At 39.3% G+C, this 21,362-nt stretch overlaps 1 protein-coding gene across 21 annotated transcripts in view; it reads left to right on the top strand.

The window, feature by feature from the left end:
* The window catches only part of Cntln (centlein), a 254,984-nt gene that overhangs the window by 96,516 nt on the left and 137,106 nt on the right, over positions 1–21,362 (top strand). For 16 of the 21 annotated variants that reach the window (XM_087904885.1, XM_085686221.2, XM_085686220.2 and 13 more), the window contains exon 8: positions 13,857–14,051. The exons of the other annotated variants lie outside the window; for them this stretch is intronic. In XM_087904885.1, coding sequence (XP_087761011.1) covers positions 13,857–14,051 — 195 coding nt within the window. The remainder of the gene's footprint in view (positions 1–13,856; positions 14,052–21,362) is intronic. 21 annotated transcript variants of the gene reach the window in all.

Below are 21,362 nucleotides of genomic sequence, written 5' to 3'. Positions count from 1 at the left end.
AATCTCTGTGTTTAGCTCTATACCCCATTTTTTAAAATTTTTTCTTGGTTTTCCAATTTTTGTTTTTGTTTTTGTTTTTTATGACCTAACTGAGAAATTTAATTATATTTAGCATAACTGACAAATGAATTTTAAGTTTGAAAATTGCTCATTGGCACAATAGAAGCTTTATCAAACTACAAAATACCTGAGATACAAGAACCACATATTGCATTATGCATGCTGTACAACCCAATACATTTAAAATGCAATTTTATCACGTAATCAGAGTCCATCTATTATGCATAATGTGTGTGTTTCATATTAACTATTTTTTAAAAAAATATTAGGCTTTAATATTTCCTTTTATAAATGATGCTAGTGGAGGATTATCAATAAGTAAGTAAATAAGATAGAAACAAACAGACAAACAACTTGTCTTCATCCAAATCATATTCTCGAAAGTTTAAAGTTGCTGCAAAATCCTGGAAGCAACTGAAATATTCTTTAGCAGATAAATGGGTAAGCAATTTGTGGAAAGAGCATTATAAAAAAAAATGTCATCCAGCGATGGTAAAGAAAGAAATGTTGATATACATAACTGTTTTGAAGGACCTGAAAGCAAGCTGAATGAAGCAAAGGCTCCAAAAAGTTACAGAGGACATGACTGCATGTCTGGGATGATCATTTGAGGGCAAACATGGTGGTACATACGACAGATCAGATTCTGACTTTCACTGGAGGAGCAAGCTGACTTTGTCTTCCTTAATTCTTGGCCAATATTGGGTATCTTCTTAGGTGCTGTCCAGAGCATAAGTCACACATTCTTTTTTTTTCTATTTTGGCAAGACATGTTGTATTGATAAGACTTGGGCACACGATTCTAAAGAAGAGTAAAGCTTGCTGTCCTTTATTTACTTCTCAAGACCTCACAGCTCTAAAGTGATATTAACTATTAATTTTCCTTTTTACTGGTAACTATTTAAATGCAGTTTATTTATTTATTAAAAATTTCCACTTCTTCCCCGCCTCCCTTTTCCCTCCCCCTCCCCAACTTCCTTTCCCTCTCTAGTCCTAAGAGCAGTCAGGGTTCCCTGCCCCCTGGGAAGTCTAAGGTCCTCCGCCCTCCATCCAGGTCTATAAAGGTGAACATCCAAACAAACCAGGCTCCCACAAAGTCAGTCCATGCAGTAGAATCAAAACCCAGTGCCTTTGTCCTTAGCTTCTCAGTCAGCCCTCATTGACAGCCACATTCAGAGTGTCTAGTTTGATCACATGCTCCATCACTCCCAGTCCAGCTGGCCTTGGTGAGCTCCCATTAGGTCAGTCCCACTGTCTCAGTGGGTGGACGCACCCCTCATGGTCCAGACTTCCTTGCTCATGTTCTCCCTCCTTCTGCTCCTCATTTGGACCTTGGGAGCTAAGTCCAGTGCTCCAATGTGGGTCTCTGTCTCTATCTCCATCCATCGCCAGATGAAGGTTCTATGATGATATGCAAGATATTCATCAGTGTGACTATAGGAGAAGACCAGTTCAGGCACCCTCTCCTTTGCTGCCCAAGGAACAATCTGGGGACCTCTCCTTGGACCTGGGAACCCCTCTAGAATCAAGACTCTTGCAAACCCTAAAATGGCTCCCTTAATTAAGATATTTACTTCCCTGCTCCCATATCCACCCTTCCTCCATCCCACCCATCCCATTCCCCCAAGCTCTCCCGAATCCTCCCCTTCTCCCTCTCTCTACCCATCTCCCCTTACATCCATTCCCCCACACGCCCGTGCACCCAAGTTTTGCCTGGCAATCTTGTCTACTTCCAATATCCAGGAGGATAACTATATGATTTTCTTCAGGTTCAACTTATTTAGCTTCTCTAGGATCACGAATTATAGGCTCAAAGACCTTTAATTATGGCTAGAATCCACTTATGAGTGAGTACATACCATATTCCTCTTCTTGGGTCTGGGTTACCTCACTCAGTAAAGCATTTTCTATTTCCATCCATTTGCATGCAAAATTCAAGATGCCATTGTTTTTTACCACTGAGTAAAACTCCAGTGTGTATATGTTCCACACCTTCTTTATCCATTTTTCTATTGAGGGACACCTAGGTTGTTTCCAGGTTCTGGCTATTACAAATAGTGCTGCTATGAACATAGTTGAACAAATGCGTTTGTAGTATGATTGGGCTGGGTATAGTAGTCTGGAGTTGCATCCATGGTCTCTTAGTTTTTGCAGAACATCTATCCAAGACCTTCTGGCTTTCATGGTTTCCATAGAGAAGTCAGGTGTAATTCTGATAGGTTTACCTTTATATGTTACTTGATCTTTTTCCTTTGCTGCTCTTAATATTCTTTCTTTATTCTGTATGTTTTGTGTTTTGATTATTATATAGCGAGGGGATTTTTTTTTTGATCCAGTCTATCCAGTGTTCTGTATGCTTCTTGAACCTTCATAGGAATATCATTCTTTAGGTTGGGAAAATTTTCTTCTATAGTTTTGTTGAATATATTTTCTGGGCCTTTGATCTGCAATTCTTCTCCCTCTTCTACCCCTATTATTCATAGGTTTGGTTTTTTTATTGTGTCCCAGATTTCCTAAATGTTTTGTGATGAGAATTTGTTGGATTTGCTGTTTTCTTTGATCAGAGCATTTATTTTCTCTATGGTGTCTTCAGAATCTGAGATTCATTCTTCTATCTCTTGTATTCTATTGGTTATACTTGTTTCTGTAGTCTCTGTTCGTTTACCTAGATTTTCCATATCCAGCCGGCCCTTGGTTTGTGTTTTCTTCATTGCCTCCATTTCAGATTTCAATTCTTGAACTGTTTCCATTACCTGTTTGATTGTTTTTTCTTGGTTTCCCAGGGTGTCATTTACGGATTTACTCATTTCTTCAAACTTTTTGTTATTCTTCTCCTCCATTTCTTTAAGGGAGTTATTCATATCCTGTTTAAGGGACTCTATCACTTTTGTAATGTCACTTTTTTCCACTTCTTCTGGATTAGGGTGTTCAAGTCCTTCTGTTGTAAGATCGCTGGGATCTGGTGTTTTCATGTTGTTCTTCATATTGTTGGAGGAATTCTTGCCTTGGCGCCTGCCCATCTCTTCCTTCAAATACTCTCCAATGGATCTTCTGGTACAGGGTCAGGTTCCCTTGTTGGCCAGGGACCTCACTGACAAAAGACCTACCTTGCTGCTGGCAGGCTATTGATACAAAGGAACTCCCACCTGCCTGGTTGCACTCACCAGCCCGTCCCAGCACCCAAACAGACTGAGCTGGGGGATTTTATGGCCCCAAGGAAGGGAGGAAGAAGAGAAGGGGTTCCTGGGTGAAAGCTGGGATGGGATAGGAGGAGAGATAGGAGGAGAGAGGGCGTGGCAGGGTGGAGCAGCCCCTGCAGAATGACTAGGGATTTAAGGGGGTCAGGGAATGTCTGTGCTCTGTTGCCAGGCTTCTGCTGCAGGTCAGGAGCACTCTCTCGTTTTCCCATTTGAGATCATCTACTGCTCCTCCTCTGTGCTACTGTCTCTTAGGACTGTACCACACTGAGATACTGACTCTGTCATTGGTGACTGATCTGTGCTTTCAGACTTCCAGGACAGTGTAGCCTTAAGCAGTAATCTTCTCTCACAATCCTTCATAGCTGTAGCACTAAGATAATAGATTTCTTCTCCAGTGTTAGGTTGTTACCATGACCGTAAATCTCAAGACTGGATTGGAGACCTTTGAAAAGTGTAACTGCCAGGGTCTGCCAGCCCTGTCACTGGACCTGCCTGGCCTACCCTGTGGCTGTAGCATTGGGTTCTTTATCTGTGTTCAACTCATGTCTTCCCTCTCTGCTTACTTTACCCTCTTCCCATCTCAGTGCCTCCTCATTCCTTCTTGCCCCAGCTGGGGTTGAGGTTATGGACTAAGCTGTCTTTCTGTTTCTCCATGCCTTTTTGATGTCCTGTAACTACCGTCTCTCTCTCTCTCCTTGAAGTATATACTTTCTTTTTCACTCTGTCTTTTCTCATTCATGTTGTAGCACAGAAAACTGCTAAACTTCTGTCTGTTTGCAGACAGCGAAGAAGTATTGACCACATATTTCTTTTTATGTCCGGGTATTTTAAAAAATGTTTAATCCTATCTACGTTTTTATACCACTAACAGAAATAAGGAAAAAAGTTGTAACAAAAACAAACAAACAAAAGCAAATAAATAAAAAAACTTTTAAAAATAGCTGTAAGGAATTTTGATTGTTAATAGAGGAAACATTTACTAACTCAGAATTATCAAACTAATACAGATGAATGAAATTATTATATTAATTAATTTACTTACTTGGGACAATTTTAAACATTTAACCTGTGCACAGAGTATAAGGTAAGGTCCTTTCCAAAGAATTGTAATATTTTAACTTCTTTCAAGTTCTTCTGGGAGATAAATAATCTATTGACTTGAAGTGTAATCATCTAGATATAGAGGTAGACTTAAACTGCATCTTTTAAATTTACAGGTAGATTAGTACCTGGAATTAAATGTGACTAGAGGGCTCTCCTTTCATCCTGTACTTTTTTAATTTATTTTTTTATTGAAAATAGATTCTTCTCTCATACAATATATCCTGATCAGAATTTCCCCTCCCTCTGCTCCTTCCAGCAGTACCCTGACCTGTCCTCTCCCCAAGGTCCACGTCCCCTCCCTTTCCTCTTCAGAAAAGAACAGGCCTCCAGGATATAACACCCAAGCAGGATAAAACAAGATATAATAAGCTAAGACAAAAGCTGTTATATTGAGACTGTATAAGGCAACCTGATAGAAGAGAAGGAGTTCCAAGGACAGGCAAAAGAATCAGAGACACACCTACTCCCACTGTTAGGAGTCTCACAAATGCACCAAGTTAACAGCCATAAATAACACATAAGCAGAGGACCAGGTCCAGATCCATGCAGGGCCTGTGCTTGCCACTTAAGTCTCTATGAGCCGTATGAGTGAGACCTGCCTAGTTGATTCAGTGGGTCATGTTCTCCTGTTGTTTTCCATCACTGCCTCTGATGCCTCTAATCTTTTCTACCCTTCATTTGTGGGGATCCCTACTCTCCAAGGTGAGGGACCCAATGGAGACCTCCAGTTTAGACTCTCTGCATACTGTCTGGTTGTGAGTCTCTGCACCGGCTCCTGTCTACTACTAGAGGAACCCTTTGTGAAGTGGACTGAGAAGGCACCAGTCTAGATCTGTGAATATAGCTGCTGTTTTAGCAGCTCTCAACCTGTGATTCACAATCCCTTTGGGAGTTGAACAACCCTTTCACAGGGGTAACATATGAAATATCCTGCATATCAAATATTTATATTACTGTTCATAACAGTAGCAAAATTACAGTTATGGAGTTATGGAGTAGCAATGAAAAAATATCTTATGGTTAGAGTCACCAAAAAGAAACTTTATTAAATGGTCACAGCACTAGGAAGGTTGAGAAACCCTGTTCTGTAAATATCATTAGGAATCATTGATTTTTTTTCAGTTTTTTCAGTTTTCAGACCCTATGTCGCTTGCCTATTCAGTATCTGACTAATTGACAGTCTAGGCAGTGGAGAGCATGGGCTTCCTCTTGTGGTGTGGGCCTCAAGTTCAACCAGACATAAGTTGGCCATTCTCACAAGTTCTAAGCCACCATTGCCCCAGCACATCTTGCAGACAGGACAGGTTGTAGGCGTAGGGATTTGTGGTGGGGTTAGTGTCCACATTTCTCTTTAGGTAGCCTACAGAGTACCCTTTAGTACCAAAGAGATTAGAAGGTAAGGGTGAAAATTCCATACAGGAACCAGCTCAACCTCTCTACTTTCGATGAGCAGTGTGGATGTTGTCCTTGGCAATAGAGCCCTACTGTCGGTTTTCAGAGAGCAGCCTGTGTCCTAGTATCAGCCTGGGTTGTTTATGTTTTTCCACAGGACCCCTCCACCACCAGCTCAACCAAACACAACATAATCCTACTACTGGAAACCTTGCCTGGCTATAAAAGAGGGCCACTCCAAACTCAATATCTTTCATTACTGAAGTCTTTTCTAGGATCAGCCTCATAGATTCCAGGAAGTTTTCACTCCACTAGGTTTCCACTCTTGGCTCTCCAGCAGCTTCCCAATTCTGGTCATTTTCCTCTGTTCTCTCTCTCTCTCTCTCTCTCTCTCTCTCTTCCTCCCAACTTACCCCCCTTCCATCTCTTCCCTCTCCACCTGATCCCTCCTGTTCCCATCCCCACCCACCCTTAGTCCACCCACAAAATCTGTTTTGGTTCCCTTTCTCAGGGAGATTCATGTATCCCTCTCTCACCACCACCACCTGCCCCAGAATCCTCCTCTTTACCTAACTTCTCTGGTATTGTGGCTTGATTATCATTTACTTAACAGCTAATATCCACTTATTTTTTTAAATATTTTACATACCAACTACAGTCCCTCCCCACCCCTCCTCCTGCTCATCCAACCTCTTTGCAACTCACCCTCCATCCACTCCTCCAAAAGGGTAAGACTTTCTATGGGGAATCAGCAAAACTTGTCACATTAAGTTGAGGCAGGACCAAACCACTCTCAACTGCATCAAGGCTGAGAAAGGCATCCCACCATAGGATGTGGGCTCCCAAAAGCCAGCTCATGCACCAGGGACAGATCCTGGTCCCACTGCCAGGGTCCCTTCACACAGACCAAGCTACACAACTCTCTCCCACATGCAGAGGGCTTAGTTCAGTCTCCTGAAGGCTCCACAGCTGTTGGCCTAGAGTTTAATAGTTCCCACGAGCTTGATTCAGCTCTCTCTGTAGATTTCCTAGTTATGATCCTGACCTGTCTACCTTGCACAATAATTCCCCCTTTCTCTCTTCAACTTGACTCCCAGAGCTCGGCCTGGTGCTTGGCTGTGGATCTCTGCATTTGCTTCCTTTAGGTACTAGATAAAGGTTCTATGATGACCATTAGGGTATTCACCAATCTGATTATAAGGGAAGACCAGTTCCGGCTCCCTCTTCACTATTGCTAGAATTCATTATCCTTGTGGATTCCTGGAAATTTCCCTAGCACTAGATTTCTCCCTCACCCTATAATGGCTTCCTCTATCAAACTATCTCTTTCATTGCTCTTCCACTCTGTCCCTCCCCCGGCTTGACCATTCTGTTCCTTCATGTTCTCATTCCCCATCCCCTCCTCTCTACTGCCCCCTGCCCCAATTTATCCAGGAAATCTCATCTATTTCCCCTTCCCAGGGCTGTTCATGCATCCCTTTTAGGGTCCTCCTTGTACCTAACTTCTCTGGATCTGTGGATTGTTGTCTAGTTATTCTTTGCTTTACATCTGTATCCACTTGGGAGTGAGTACATATGATGTTTGTCTTTCTGAATATGAGCCTGGTTTACCTCACTCATGATGATTTTTCCTAGTTCCATCCATTTGCCTGCAAATTTCATGATATCATTGTTTTTTTTTAACAACTTAGTAATACTCCATTGTGTAAATATATCACATTTGCTTTATATATTCAGTTGTGTGGCATCTAGGTTGTTTTCAGCTTATGGCTATTATGAATAATGTTGCTATCGACATAGTTAAGCAAGTGTCTTTGTGACATGCTTTAGCATCCTTTGGGTATATGCCCAAGTGGTATCATTGAGTCTTGAGATAGATTGATTCCCAGTTTTTTGAGAAACCGCCATACTGATTTCCAAGGTGGCTGTACAGATTTGTATTCCCACCAGCAATGGAGGAGTGTTCCCCTTACTCTACATCCTCTCCATACAAGCTGTCCTCAGTGCTTTTGATCTTAACCATCCTGACAGGTGTCATAACATCAGTTAGTTCCATTATTTCACTGTTAATTTTCTGTTTGGCAAACATGTTCATTGGGTAGAGTGGGATATTGAAGTCTCCCACTATTTGTGTGTGGGGTTTGATGTGTAATTTAAGCTTCAGTAATGTTTCTTTTACATATGTGGGTGTCTTTGTATTTGAATCATAGATGTGCAGAATTGAGATTTCATCCATGGTAGATTTTTCCTCTGATGAATATGAAATTTCTTTCTCCATCTCTTTTGATTAAATTTAGTTTGAAATCTGTTTTGTTAGATATTAGGATAGCTACACCAGCTTGCTTTTTAGATCCATTTGACTAGAAAGTCTTTCCCCAACCCTTTACTCTGAGGCAATTTCTGTCTTTGAAGTTGAGGTTTGTTTCTTACATGCAACAAAAGGATAGATACTGTTTTTGTATCCATTCTATTTCTTTTTATAGGTGAATTGAGTCCACTGATATTAAGGGATATTAATGACCAGTAATTGTTAACTTCTGTTATTTTTTGGTGTGTGTGTGTGTGTGTGTGTGTGTGTGTGTGTGTTTACCTTCTTTGGGATTTGTTGATGTGTAATTATCTATTGCCTGTGTTTTTGTAGGTGCAACTAACTTCTTTTGGTTGCAATTTTCCTCCTTGTGCTTTCTTTAGGGCTGGATTTGTGGATAGATATTGTTTAAATCTAGCTTTGTCATGGAATGTCTTATTTTCTCCATCTCCATCTCTAGTGATTGAAATCTTTGCTAGGTATAATAGTTTGGACTGGCATTCATGGTCTCTTAGTATCTATATAAGTCCTGTCCAGGACCTTCTAGATTTCAGAGACTACATTGAGAAGTCGGGTGTTATTCTGACGGGTCTGCCTTTATATGTTTCTTGGCCTTTTTCCTTTGTGATTCTTAAGATTCTTTATTTATTTTGTATGTTTACTAAGTGTTTTTTGATTATTTTGTGATGAGGGGACATATTTGGTTTTGGTCTAGTCAATTTGATGTTCTGTAAGCTTCATGTATTTTCACAGGCATATCTTTCTTTAGGTTGGGAAAGTTTTCTTCTATAATTTTTTGGATATATTTTGTGTGCCTTTGAGCTGGTATTTTTCTCCTTCTATCTTTATTATTCTTAGGTTTGGTCTTTCTATGGGGTCCCAGATTTCTTGGACATTTTATGTTATTATTTTATTTGCTTTAATGTTATCTTTAACCAGTGAATCTATTTCCTCTATTATATCTTCAATGTCAGAGATTCTCTCTTCCATTTCTTGCATTCTGTTGGTTATGTTTACAACTGTAGTTCTTGTTTGTTTTCCCAGATTTTCCATTTCTAGAATTCCCCTGGCTTGTGTTGTCTTTATTGAGTCTATTTCAATTTTCAAGTCTTGAGCTCTTTCCTTCACCTGTTTGATTGTTTTTCTTGATTTTCTTGACTTTTTAAAGGGATTTATTGGCATTTTCAAGGTTTTTTTTGTCTTTTCCTCATTTTTTTAAGATAATTTTTTGTTTCCTCTTTAAGGCCTTTATCATCTTCATAAAGTTATTTTTAAGGCTGTTTTCTTGTGCTTCTTCTACATTGGGATATTCAGCTCTTGCTGTTGTAGAACCACTAGGTTCTGGTGGTGCCCTATTGCTCTGTATGTTGTTGAATGTGTTCTTGCATTGGTGTCTGCCCATCTCTTCTTCAACGGTTCAGGTAGTTGTTGTTTCTCCAGGGACCACGCTTCATCCAATTAGTGCAGGCTGGGTTTGTGCCTCAGGTGGTTGCTGATGCTGAGGTGTATAGTGAGGTTTGGGGGGCTAAGTGGGACTTGTAGATTACAGGGTCCAATGGATAGTGGAGCTGGAGAGAGAGGCCTGCCTGCAAGGCCTTGCCTGCTGGCCATTAGTGCGGCTGCGATGGGCAGGGGCTAATATCGGCTTATAAGTAAATATGTACCTATTTGTCTTTCTGAATCTGGATTATCTCACTATGATAATTTTTAGTTCCATTCATTTGCTTTCAAATTTCATGCTGTCGTTTTAAAAACTTTTTATTGATTCTCTGTGCATTTCACATCATGTACCTGAATCCCACTCATCTCCCCGTCCCTTTATATCTACTCTGCCTTTGTCACCTACCCAGAAAATAAAATAAAATTAAAAACTGACAATACCAAAACAAAATAAAAATTCTCATCGTGGAAGATGTTGTGTGTCACCTTGAGTCTCAGAGTGTACCCTTTAGTCCACAATGGTCTTTTTTGTTAACAGATGATTAATTCTCCTTTGTGTAAATGTAACATTTTCTTTATCCTTTCCTCACTTGAGGGACATCTAGGTTATTTCCAGTTTTTGGTGTATGCAACTGAATAGTGTTGCTTCTAGGAAGTGACAAGGCTTGTCATGGTCAAACAGTAGGAAAGCAAGAGATGTGTGTGTCAGATAAGATCCAAGAAATGAGTTTGTTCCAGTTCCTGGCAGCAAGCTGGTTTAGATCTTGTCTTCAAGTTGTTTTTTTTTTTCAGTTTTTGATGCTTTGAAGTTTAAATATTTACTACAAGACACAGTTAAGTCCCGTATCTAGAATTGCCTACCAAGGTAGACCAGCTACAAGGAAACTTCTGAGCAGGAGCAACCATAATGACAACAGCAGAAGAGTACTGTTTTTTCTTCTTTATTTTGGATTCTTTTTTGTTTGTTTGTTTGTTGAGACAGGGTTTCTCTGTGTAACAGCCTTGGCTATCCTGGAACTCACTTTGTAGATGAGGCTGACCTCGAATTCACAGAGATCCCAAATTCACAGTGATCCACCTGCCTCTGCCTCCCCAGTGCTGGGATTAAAGGTGTGTGCCAACACCATCTGACTTGCATTTTTTAATTTCAGAACAAAATAAAACAAACAAACAAACAAACAAAACACGATACACAGCACCCAACCCTGCTATTCTGCAGCAGTAAGCATCTCTACTGTTTCAAATGCATCAGTGCCCAGGCCTATTTTGATCATGTGATAGATGCAGTTGGAGTAGGTTTGGGAACCTTCAAGTGAGAAACTAGAGGAGAGCAAAGTAGTTTCAAACAGCAGCAGCACCAGGCTCTTAAGAGCTTTGTTTTTATTTTTTCTTTTTGTCTGCCTCAGGCTTCTGCTGCAGGGTCTCCACAAAGGGAATGAGGAACTATGCTCTGAAGTTCATCTGACCTTGTACAGAGAAGTGCTTGACTGCTAAGTAGTCTCCCAATCATTGCTGAGGCTCTTATAGAATTCAGCATACTCCTCTAGAGTGATGTCATCAGATTTTCTGGTCCAAATGGGCTAAGTCTTACTCAACTCTTCCTTTTTAGTGAATTTCTCTTTAATCTTTTTTCTATCTTTGCCACTGTCATCTTCCTCATCTGATCCCACATCTGCAATCTTAGGCTTCTCCTTGTCATTCTTATCCTCCTTCTCTTTCACACTCTTCTCATTCTCTGCCTCTTCATCACTGGTCTCTTTCTGTCATTTCTTCATGTGATGGGATAGCCTATGAACTGTGGGTGTTTCTTTACCACTTCCTTGATCCTTCTTTACTCTAACTATTCTGTCTGGTCTTCTTTGAGATGAAGGATCACTTTGGTACCCAGGTCAACGGGTTCATCATAGTCTGCACAAACTGCAGGTTCCTCCAGCGCAGAGTCTGAGGCATATTGCTCATCATCATTGTGCTTTGTAATCACAACCACTTTCTTTGGCACTGCATAGGCCAAATAGAATACAATAGCAAATGCCTAATAGTGGAGATGTTTGCACCAGCTTGGGAAGCCTCCATAAACCTTTTGTGCCAGACTTAGTAATGGTTGCTAATGCCTGTGTCCACCAAAGTCAGGGTACACTCCTGAGAGTTGGGGATGATGTCAATTTTCAGCTCTTTACCACTGTCCAACTTAAATGGGTCTGTCAAAATCTCATAGCAAATCTTGTTCAAGGCATCAGAAGCATTAAAGATCAACTTCCTAAGGAAAATTTCCTTGTTCAAATAGAAAATATTGATGATGAGGGACATTAACTGAGTGATTTCTATGTGAAAGGCAAAGCTTCACCTCTTCCTCTTCATCTTTCTTCCTGGGGCATCCTCAGGCATCTTGACAGGAAAGCCAGGTGGTAATACGGAGCAGGGTGGGCCTGGATCATGTCCGACTCAGTGCCAAGTCTAGGCTGCACTGGGTGACACAAGAGCCAGAAAAGTTACTATCACACTTTTGTTTGATGAAGCAAGAATGTGAGGTCAAAAGAGACAGAAGAGCTTAAAACAGTTTTTTCCCCACCCTGGTTGAAGGTGAATAGACCCAGAACCTTGTGTGTATAAAGGAGGAGCTAAAGAGGTGGCACCTGGGAGTAATGTGTATCACTGTCACTCCTGAAAACTCCATCTGTCTCCCTTCAGCTTGGCTCTAGTCTCTAGTCAGCTTTGTTCCCAGTCAGGAAGTCATCTGCAGGTAGGTGGTTACTGTGTCCATAATGACCTCTTGATTGTCCCTGAATGCTGTCAGTATTTCTGCTTTCTCTTTTTAGAGCATCTGATTATATTAGCTGTGAAAAGGATTTTGGCATATACCCCTGTATAAGGCAATGACAATGGAAAGCACAAACTTGTATTTTGAAATGCTTTATAAATGCTTATGTAACACTAATTTTGTAAAAGTTGCTTAAATTTTGCTGTAAAGTGTTATGAATTAGTTAAATATTCATAATAATAGATATTTATAGATCCCAAATGTTTTGATTAGTTATAGCTTAGAAGGTTTCAGAGGCCTTATTTTTTATGATTTATGTATGTTTTAGAAAATTGTATGATTTAGGAAACTATTTAAGAAAGAGGATGCACACACCCTTCTTGAAATTTTAAGCTTTAGAAATCAAATTATGTCACATTTACAGAAATGTATATCAATATCCATTATATAGATGAATTAAAACTTACATTCTTGTGAATTTTGTGTATGCCATTATCTTTAATTGGATGAGCAAACTTAAAGTCCCACTCTATTAGGTATATAATGTGATTTTTTTTCCACTTGGAGGTTTTTGCTTTTGTCATATTATAGTTTCTGTGGAAGCTGTTTTTCTTAAAAGAATCTTGGCTTTTGGATCACTTTCATAGTATTAGCAGCAGTTGTACATTTGGATTCCACATGTAAATCTACCACTACAGTTCGGTTACAGTACATTAAATAACAAGCCTAAGTTTGAAGTTTCCTTGCTAAGCAAACTCTTACTAAGCAAATTCTTGAGCTTTGATGGGACACTGTTGTTAACCAGGCATTTCTGGGTGAGATGCTAATTGTACAGCATGGAGTCCTGACTCCTGGGACTCACTCCAAGGTAGGTCGGCCAGGCTGACCTTGAACTCACAGCAATCTGCCTGCCTCTGCCTCTCAAGTGCTGGGATTAAAGGTGTACACCACCACCATCTGGCTCTGGCTGAGTTTTAATAAACTATTACTTTAGCTTTAATGCATGTGTCTTGACTTAAACAATTTGAACTTAACCATCTGTGCCTTTAGAACGCTGCTGTCTATGGAAGTGCTCCACTGTTCTGATACTTTTGTCTGTGTGCGCCTGCAACCTGATTGCCTTGCTTTGACTTTTAGTTTTCCCTCCATCTTTCTTCAGAAATATACAATAATTTATACTAAATGAAAATATATCACTTAAACTCAATGAATCCCAGTGAAATATGCAGTATGCTTCTGTGTCCTTTCCTAACAAATTACATGCCTTTTCACATCTCTGAGATCTTTAGAGTGATTTTTTTAACTGATCCATTCTAATAGAATTGTTTTCTAATGTGAATCCCTGCAATTGAGAATAATTGGCCTAGAATCATGCCCCTTCTTTTCTACTTAACACTCTTCTTGTCTGTTGCCCTGGCTGGTACTACATTTTCCCTTTTGAATGCCAGCTGTAATTTTGGATCGATACTTAACTCAATCACTTCCACATTGTTCCTGCTTGTTGGCTGTTAACTAAGGGCAAGTATATGTCCACATATAGTTCACATATATATGCATATAATTACTTTGTTGATTCTATCATTTTTTTAAACAGCTTTATAATGAATTACATATTTGTTTTGAAACTACAAAATCAAATGAAGCTGTGCTCCGACAAAGTGTTGTTAATCTTCAGGACCAACTGTTTCAAAAAGAACAAGAAAATATAAAATTAAAAGAAAAACTTAAGGGATCACAAGGAGAACCCTGTTCACCAACTCTAGAAAGTGAGTCACATCACTTAGCAAAGGTGAGAGATTTTTTAAAATGTTACCCTTGTAACACCAGAGTACCATTTCCTATAGTTGAGTGAAAATTTAAATAAATTTGCATATTTTAAATGTAAAATAAACTTTTGCATTTTAATGAATGTTATATATGGTACATATTAAAAATGCATGTAGAAATACAGACTATATCAAGCATAGATGTCGTGTGTGTGTGTGTGTGTGTGTGTATGTGTTTGTGGATGCTCGCTGCCCTCCTCTGTCACTCTCCACCTTACTTTTAGAGGGAGATTGTTAGTGAATGCTGTGTTCACTGTTTGGGCTAGAGTGGACTAGCCTGTGATCTGCCCGTCTCTGCCATCCCAGTAGTGGTTACAGCTATATGCCGTGGTATCTATTTTTGGTTTGGGTTCTAGGGACCTAAGATAAGCTTCTGTGGCAAGCATTTTACTCCCTTTGACCATTAGTGTTGATGTCAGCTTGACAGGTCTAGGCACACTTGAGAGGGAATACATAACCTCTGGGCACGCCCTTGGAGACTGCATAGATGAGGCTGATTGAACTGAGAGGACCTAGAAAGCAGCCCTGGCTGTCCTGGGACTCCCTCTGTGGACCAGGCTGGCATTGAACTCAGGGATCTGCCTACTTCTGCCTCCTAAGTACTGGGATTAAAGGCATGAGGGGTGAAGGGAAGATAGGGGCAGTGGGAGAGGAGGAAGCAGAACTGAGATTAGTCCGTTAAAATAGAAAGAAAGAAAAAGGAGAAAGTAAGCAAGCATGGATACTCATCATTTTCTGCTTCCATATGGTGATTGTGCATGCAGTGTGGCCAACTGCTTCAGGCTTTTCTTGAACTATGAGCTGAAATAACCCTTTTTTTTCTCTAAGTTGCTTTTGTCAGGGTATTTTACTACAGAAAGAGGAGCAGGAACTAAGACACTGAGTCGTCATTCATCTCCACAGTTGACCCTCAGTATCTATAGGTTTGATAATCACTAACTGAAATGTTTTGAAATAAGTTGTATCTGTCCTGAACTTGTACAGATTATTTATTTGCTTATAATTATTTCCTAAGCAAAACAATATAACAATTCTTAATGCAGGGTTTGCATTGTATCAGATTTTAAAAGTAATATAGTTATTATTTAAACATATAGGAAAACAGGAAAAACATATGGAAAACCAAGCAAAAGTTATATGCAAATAGTTTTTTTTAATCAGATACTTGAGCATCTATAGATTTACAGGGATTTAAAGTCAATCTCCTTTAGATACCCAAGAACAAATTAGTGGTTATTATGGTGAATTATGTGTTTATTGAAGAGCAAATTAATAGATCATGGTTAGTTGAGATTCTAACTTAAAGGAGATAATAGAATGGAAAGAATGGCTAAGAATATATCTTATAAAATGCTTGCTATAATGTGTGTTATATAATACTTAATTCATGTTACTGTTAGCCTTTTCCTGATATTGCATTGACATGGAATTTTGAACAGGTCATTTGGCTTGCCTACATATTCCTTATGTTAGACAAATGCAGTAGGAGGCTGCTTGTTTGTTTCCTGGCGGCTCAGACTTCCAAAATAAGCACTCAGAAACTATATTATTTTAATCACTGCTTGGCCAGCACTTAAGTGTATTGCTCATTAGCTCTTACATCTAGAATTTACCCATTTCTATTATTTTATATTTTATCATGAGTCTTGTGGCCTACTGACAAGTTTCCAACTGGCAGTTAAGATCTTTCTCCTCAGGTGGCTCCATGGCTTCTCCTGACCCCGCCTTCTTTCTCCCAACATTCAGTTTAGTCTTCCCCACCTAGCTCTACTCTATCCTATTGCAGGCTAAAGATAGTTTCTTTATTAACCAATGGTATTCACAGCATACGGAGGGGAATCCTACATCAGACAAATGTCATGAATTACACAGCAATGCAGGACCCTGGAGATATGTGCAATGACAGAGACACAAGACTCTGGGTTCACTTCAGGAATGAATATTTTTTTCATTGTTGCTTATATATTGTTTAGCTAACTATTAAAAATAGCTCTGCAAATAGTCTCTTGGACTCCTTTCTCTGAGTTTGTCCTTGGGTACTTCCCTGCCCTTCTGGTCTTGTTTTGCCCTAATGTTCCTCCTAGACATTATCTCCTGCCTGCCGTTTTCCCACAATTACTTAGCCATGTCTTGGTCAGAGTTTATTCTTGATAAAGCAGCTGCCGACCATATTGACCCTAACAAACATGAAGAAATTTCTTATTTTTTAAGGCAAGTTTTTCCCAATTAAAAAGGAGGTATTAATAGTATTCATGTCATAGCTTTTTATGGTATGTCTATCAGATAACCTTCAAGAGGACATCCCACTTCATGTCTTTTTAAAAATCTTATTTAACTTGGCTTAATGAATGTGGGTCGCCTCTCACCACTCACACTTCCAAAGTGACTCTAGCAGCTGTCAATTGCCTGCAGATTTTAAGCTAGGGTTGGGACTTGGGAGTCTTTCCACCATCCATGCTGAAATTTTGACTAGCTTGATCTGTGCGAGTCTTGTGCAGGTAAATATAGCTGCCCTGAGTTCATGTGCAATAGTTTTTTTGCCACATCCAGAAGACATCATTTTACACCTCTCCATGAAACCCCCTGACTCAGCCTTTCTGCCTACTCTGCTTCCTTATTCCCTGAGCCTTGGGTGGGAGGAGAGCTACATAGATAACCTATCTACACTTGAACACTCAGTCACCTCTTCTTTGGCCAGGTATGAGTCTCTGCATTAATTACCATCCACTGTAAAAACAAACAAACACACACACACACACACACACACACACACACACACACACACACACACACACAAACTTCTCTCACCAAGTAAGATCAGCTTCAATCTTTGGGCATACACATAAATATTTAGAAACCAGTGTAACATGAGTATTTACAAAAACACTGGGTTCCTCCTTCTGGGACCTCTGACCTCCTCAACCATGAGCTTTTCACCAGATTCAGAGTTCCAGACATGAAATATTTCCTGTGATAAGACCTCAGATCTAATCCATTCATAACTGCCATGCTGATGTTCCTCAGTTTTTCTTGGTAGATTGTCACTATAGCATGCAGGATCTAAAGCTTGGTAAGACTATTGATGGCTTTTCTTCCCTAGCAGCCTGCATAGCACGTTCCAGCACTGTGGATGTTATGCAGCTAGTAGAGAGTTTCCTGGTGAGATTTATTTCCTCATGCTCTGCAACCAAAGGGTGTGGTATCTTCAATGATAGGATTTTACCATGCAGTTTTGGTGGAAAACCAAGAACAATGAATTTTGTTTCTTTTTATTGTCTCCCTGACCAATAAATAGCTCATAGGACAGTATCCTGTATCTGACACTGAGATTTTAATTTCATAATCTATGTCTTTTGGGAGCAGCATTGCCACCTCATGGAGAATGCCTCTGTTCAAATTCCATTTTTTAAAATAATATTTTCAAGTTAACTTACAAACTAGTGGACTTCTTTAAGTCTTTTCATATATATGTAGTGTTGGTTAGTCCAGTCCAACTCCTCTCTCATCCTCCTGGAATCATTGCTGCTTACACCTGTAATCCTCAGTATTCCCTCTATTCCCTGTTCTTTCATATCGCCTGTTTCCTACTATATGCTCTAATTAAATTTTATTTAGGTTGCAAGATCATATGTTCCCATAAAGCTTTTCCACACACCTTTCATTTTGGTTGGCAGTTCCCTTGCCCTCATATTTCTGTACCACAGTCCATTATTGAACGATTCTGCTCCCAGTATTCCCCTCTCTACTTTCATTTTATTTATAGTTTACAACCTTCCCTCTGTAATTGCATTTGCCCCCAGTGACCAGTTCCTAGTTTCCCACTTCCATATGAACTTCATATTAAACACACAAAACAAAAGATTCAAAGCTACCTTCAACATTTGTGAGAAAATAGATCATATTTGTCTTTGTAAGTTTGGGTGACTTTACTCAGTAAATCTCCCTAATCTATTCATTTACCTTCAGATATCATAATTTCACTTTTATATCTGAGATATCCCATGTACCACATTACCCATATTAATTCATCAGTTGATGAACATTAGGTTGATTCCATTTCCTATTTAGTATGAATAGAGCATCATTGAAAACAGAGACGCAAGTGTCTCTTTATTAGGATGTAAGTCCTTTGGGTATGTGCTCAGTAGTACCATACCTGGGTTATGTGATAATCCTTTTTCTACTTTTGTGAGAAACCATGAGACTGAAATCTAAAATCCGAAGTGGCTACACTAGTTTACACTCCCAACAACAATATGTATGAGTTCCCCTGTACCCACCATTGTGCCAGTATTTGCTGTCCCTTGTTTTCCCTTCAGCTTAAGTGAGGGAGAAACTGAAAATAGTTTCAGTTTAACCTGCACTTCCCGGTTATAGCAAAGGATTGGACACTTTAAAGTGTTTAGTAGTCCTTTGTATTCCTTCTTTCCTTTTTAATATTGTAGACACTAATTCCCTGTTGTATTTATAACTGCAAAGAATTTTCTCCCATTCTATGGGCTGCCTCTTTGTGTGTGTGTGTGTGTGTGTGTGTGTGTGTGTGTGTGTGTGTATGTGTGCCCTGCAATTCCTTCTGTCCCTTTTTTGGCACTATCTCTCCAGTCCCACCCCAACTTGATCTCTCCTGTTCCTGTTTCCATCTGCCTCCAGTCCACCTACAAAATCTGTTCTATTTTCCCTTCCCTGGAAGGTCCATTCTTCTTCCTAGAGTCCTCCTCTTTACTTAACCTCTCTAGGTCTGCGAACTGTGGCTTGATTATCATTTACGTCGCAGGTGATATCTACTAATAAATGAATAAAAAAAGTTAATTCTTTAAAGGTTGGGTAGAATTCTTCCTTGAATTCCTCTAGTTCTGGGATTTTTCTACTTGGGAGCCTTTTACTTACTTCCTTTGTCTTGTCCCTGGTTATGTGTCTGCTCACCTCATTTCATCTTGGTTTAATTTGTATGTTGTATGCATCTAGAAATCAATCCATTGCTTTTAGATTTTCTAATTGGAATAGGGACTTTATGATCTATTCACGATTTTGATACTTTCCTTGATACCTGTTTCATTCAGTATCTCACTTCACATTTCCGATTATAGTGATGTGTATATTTTCTCTTTCTTTTGGCTAATTTAGCTAGGGGTTTTTCAAGCTTGATTCAATTTCCAAAGAGACAACTTTTTGTCTCATTTGTTCTTTACATTGTTATTTTCATTTGTATTTCATTGATTTCTGCCCTGATTTAAATGCTTTCAACTTATTTACTACTTTTGGTCTTGGCTTCTTGTTTTTCCAAGTCTGGAAGGTGCAGTGTTAAGTTTTTAAGTTGAAATCTCTCCAGTGTTTGAATGCAGGCACTTGGTATTTGTACTGGTTAGTTTGTTTTGTTTTTAATCAGGTTGGTACAAGCTAGGGATATTTGGGAAGAGAAAGCCTCAACTGAGAAAATGCCTGTCAGATTATCCTGTAGGCAAGTGTGTAGGGCATGTTCTTACTAATGATAGATGTGGGAGGGCCCAGCCTACTTGGCACCTAGGCAGGTGGTCCTCATTTTTTTTCAAAGTTTATTAAATTATAAAAGTTTCCATTTCCACCCCTCCTCCCAACACCCTCCCACTCCCCCCACTCCCCCTCCTCCTCCCTCTCCATCCCTAAGAGCAGTCAGGGCTTCCTGCCCTGTGGGAAGTTCAAGTTCCTCCCCCCTCCCTCCAGGTCCAGGAAGGAAAGCAGGCTGAGCAAGTTGTTGAGAGGGAACCAGGAAACATTGCTTCAATGTTCCTCCATGCTCTGCTTCAGATTCTGACTCCAGGTTCCTGCCTTGACTTTCTGCCCTGACTTCCCTTCATAATGGACTGTAAATTGTAAGATGAAGTGAGTCCTCTCCTTCCCAAATAGTCTGATCATTTTATAAGTCCTTTCTTTCCCAAGTTGTTTTGGTCATTCATTGTACTTATCCCAGCAGGAGAAGCAAACTGCTAACAGTGCTCTTAACTCTGTCCGCACACTGCTTTCATTGTGTTCTATAATTTCCCTGTTGTCTTGTTTTCAGTCAAGCCTAGGATTTTTTTAATTTTCCCTTTGTATTTTTCAGTGATCCATTCATTTTTAAGTACTATATTCTTTAGTCTACATGAGTTTGTGTTTCTATTGTATATTTATTCAATTGTTGTTGAAAATAATACATGATATTATTTTGATTTTGCAGTATTTGTTGAGACTTGCTATATGTCATAATAATGTGGTCAATTTTGGAGAAATTTCCATGGGATACTGAGAAGAATGTGTATTGCTTAGCTTTTGACTGTAGTGTTCTGTACATGTCTTTTAGGTTCATTTGATTTATTTTTATCATGTAACTCCACTGTTTTTTTTGTTTAGTTTTTGTCTAGATGACATATCAATTCCTGAGGTAGGTGTTGAAATCACAAATTTTATCTGTGTTAGGGTTAGTTTGTGCTTTTCATTTAGTGGTATTTGTTGTATGAACCTGGATGCACCTGTGCTTTTATTATCTGTTTAGAATTGTACTATCATCTTGGTGGATTATTTGTAGAGTGGATACAAAGCGTCCTTCTTTATGTCTTTTAATTAGTTTTGGTGAGGTCTGCTTGTCAGATACCCTGCTTGTTTCTTGGTTATATTTGCTAGGACTATGCTTTTCCTATTCGTTTACCCTGAGGTATCTGTCATTGATGCTGAGGTATATTTCTTGAAGGCAGCAAAATTATGGATCTTGTTTCCTAATCCCGTTTGATAGTCTGTGTCTTTATATAGGGTGATTGAGGACATTCTTATTACTAGTTATTACTAGCATATGCATTTTAATTCCTGTTTTTGATGATTTTTGTGGTATCTTCTTAGACCTCTTTTGATAAGCTTTCCTGGTTCTGTATTTTTATTCCTTGTGAGTCCCAGGGGTTTCAGTATTCTCTGCACAGCTGTTCTAGTATTTTTATATCACAGGAATTTTTTCTTTCTCTTCAACTTGAATAGATTTGTGGGGTATAACAGTTATGGCTGCAATTGTGGCCTTTTAGCACTCTTAATTTTTTCTAAACTCTTGTGGTTTAAAACACTTTCTTTTAATAGTTAGCATTGCTAGAATGAACCTGCCCTTTTAAGTAACTTGACCTCTCTTGAATATTCAATTCCCTTTCTTTATTCTGTGTTTTAACTATTAAATGTTACTTGGAGTTCTATTTGGGTTTGTTTGTTTGACTTCTGTATGAATTGGCCTGTCTTTATGTGGGCTTGGAACTTTTTCTTCTCTGATTTTATTGGAAATG

The sequence above is a fragment of the Myodes glareolus genome, chromosome 3, assembly GCF_982192425.1.
Source record: "Myodes glareolus chromosome 3, mMyoGla1.1, whole genome shotgun sequence".
Taxonomy (NCBI): Eukaryota; Metazoa; Chordata; class Mammalia; order Rodentia; family Cricetidae; genus Myodes; species Myodes glareolus.
The sequence above is the reverse complement of the archived record's forward strand: the minus strand, read 5'-3'. Positions and strand labels throughout refer to the sequence as shown.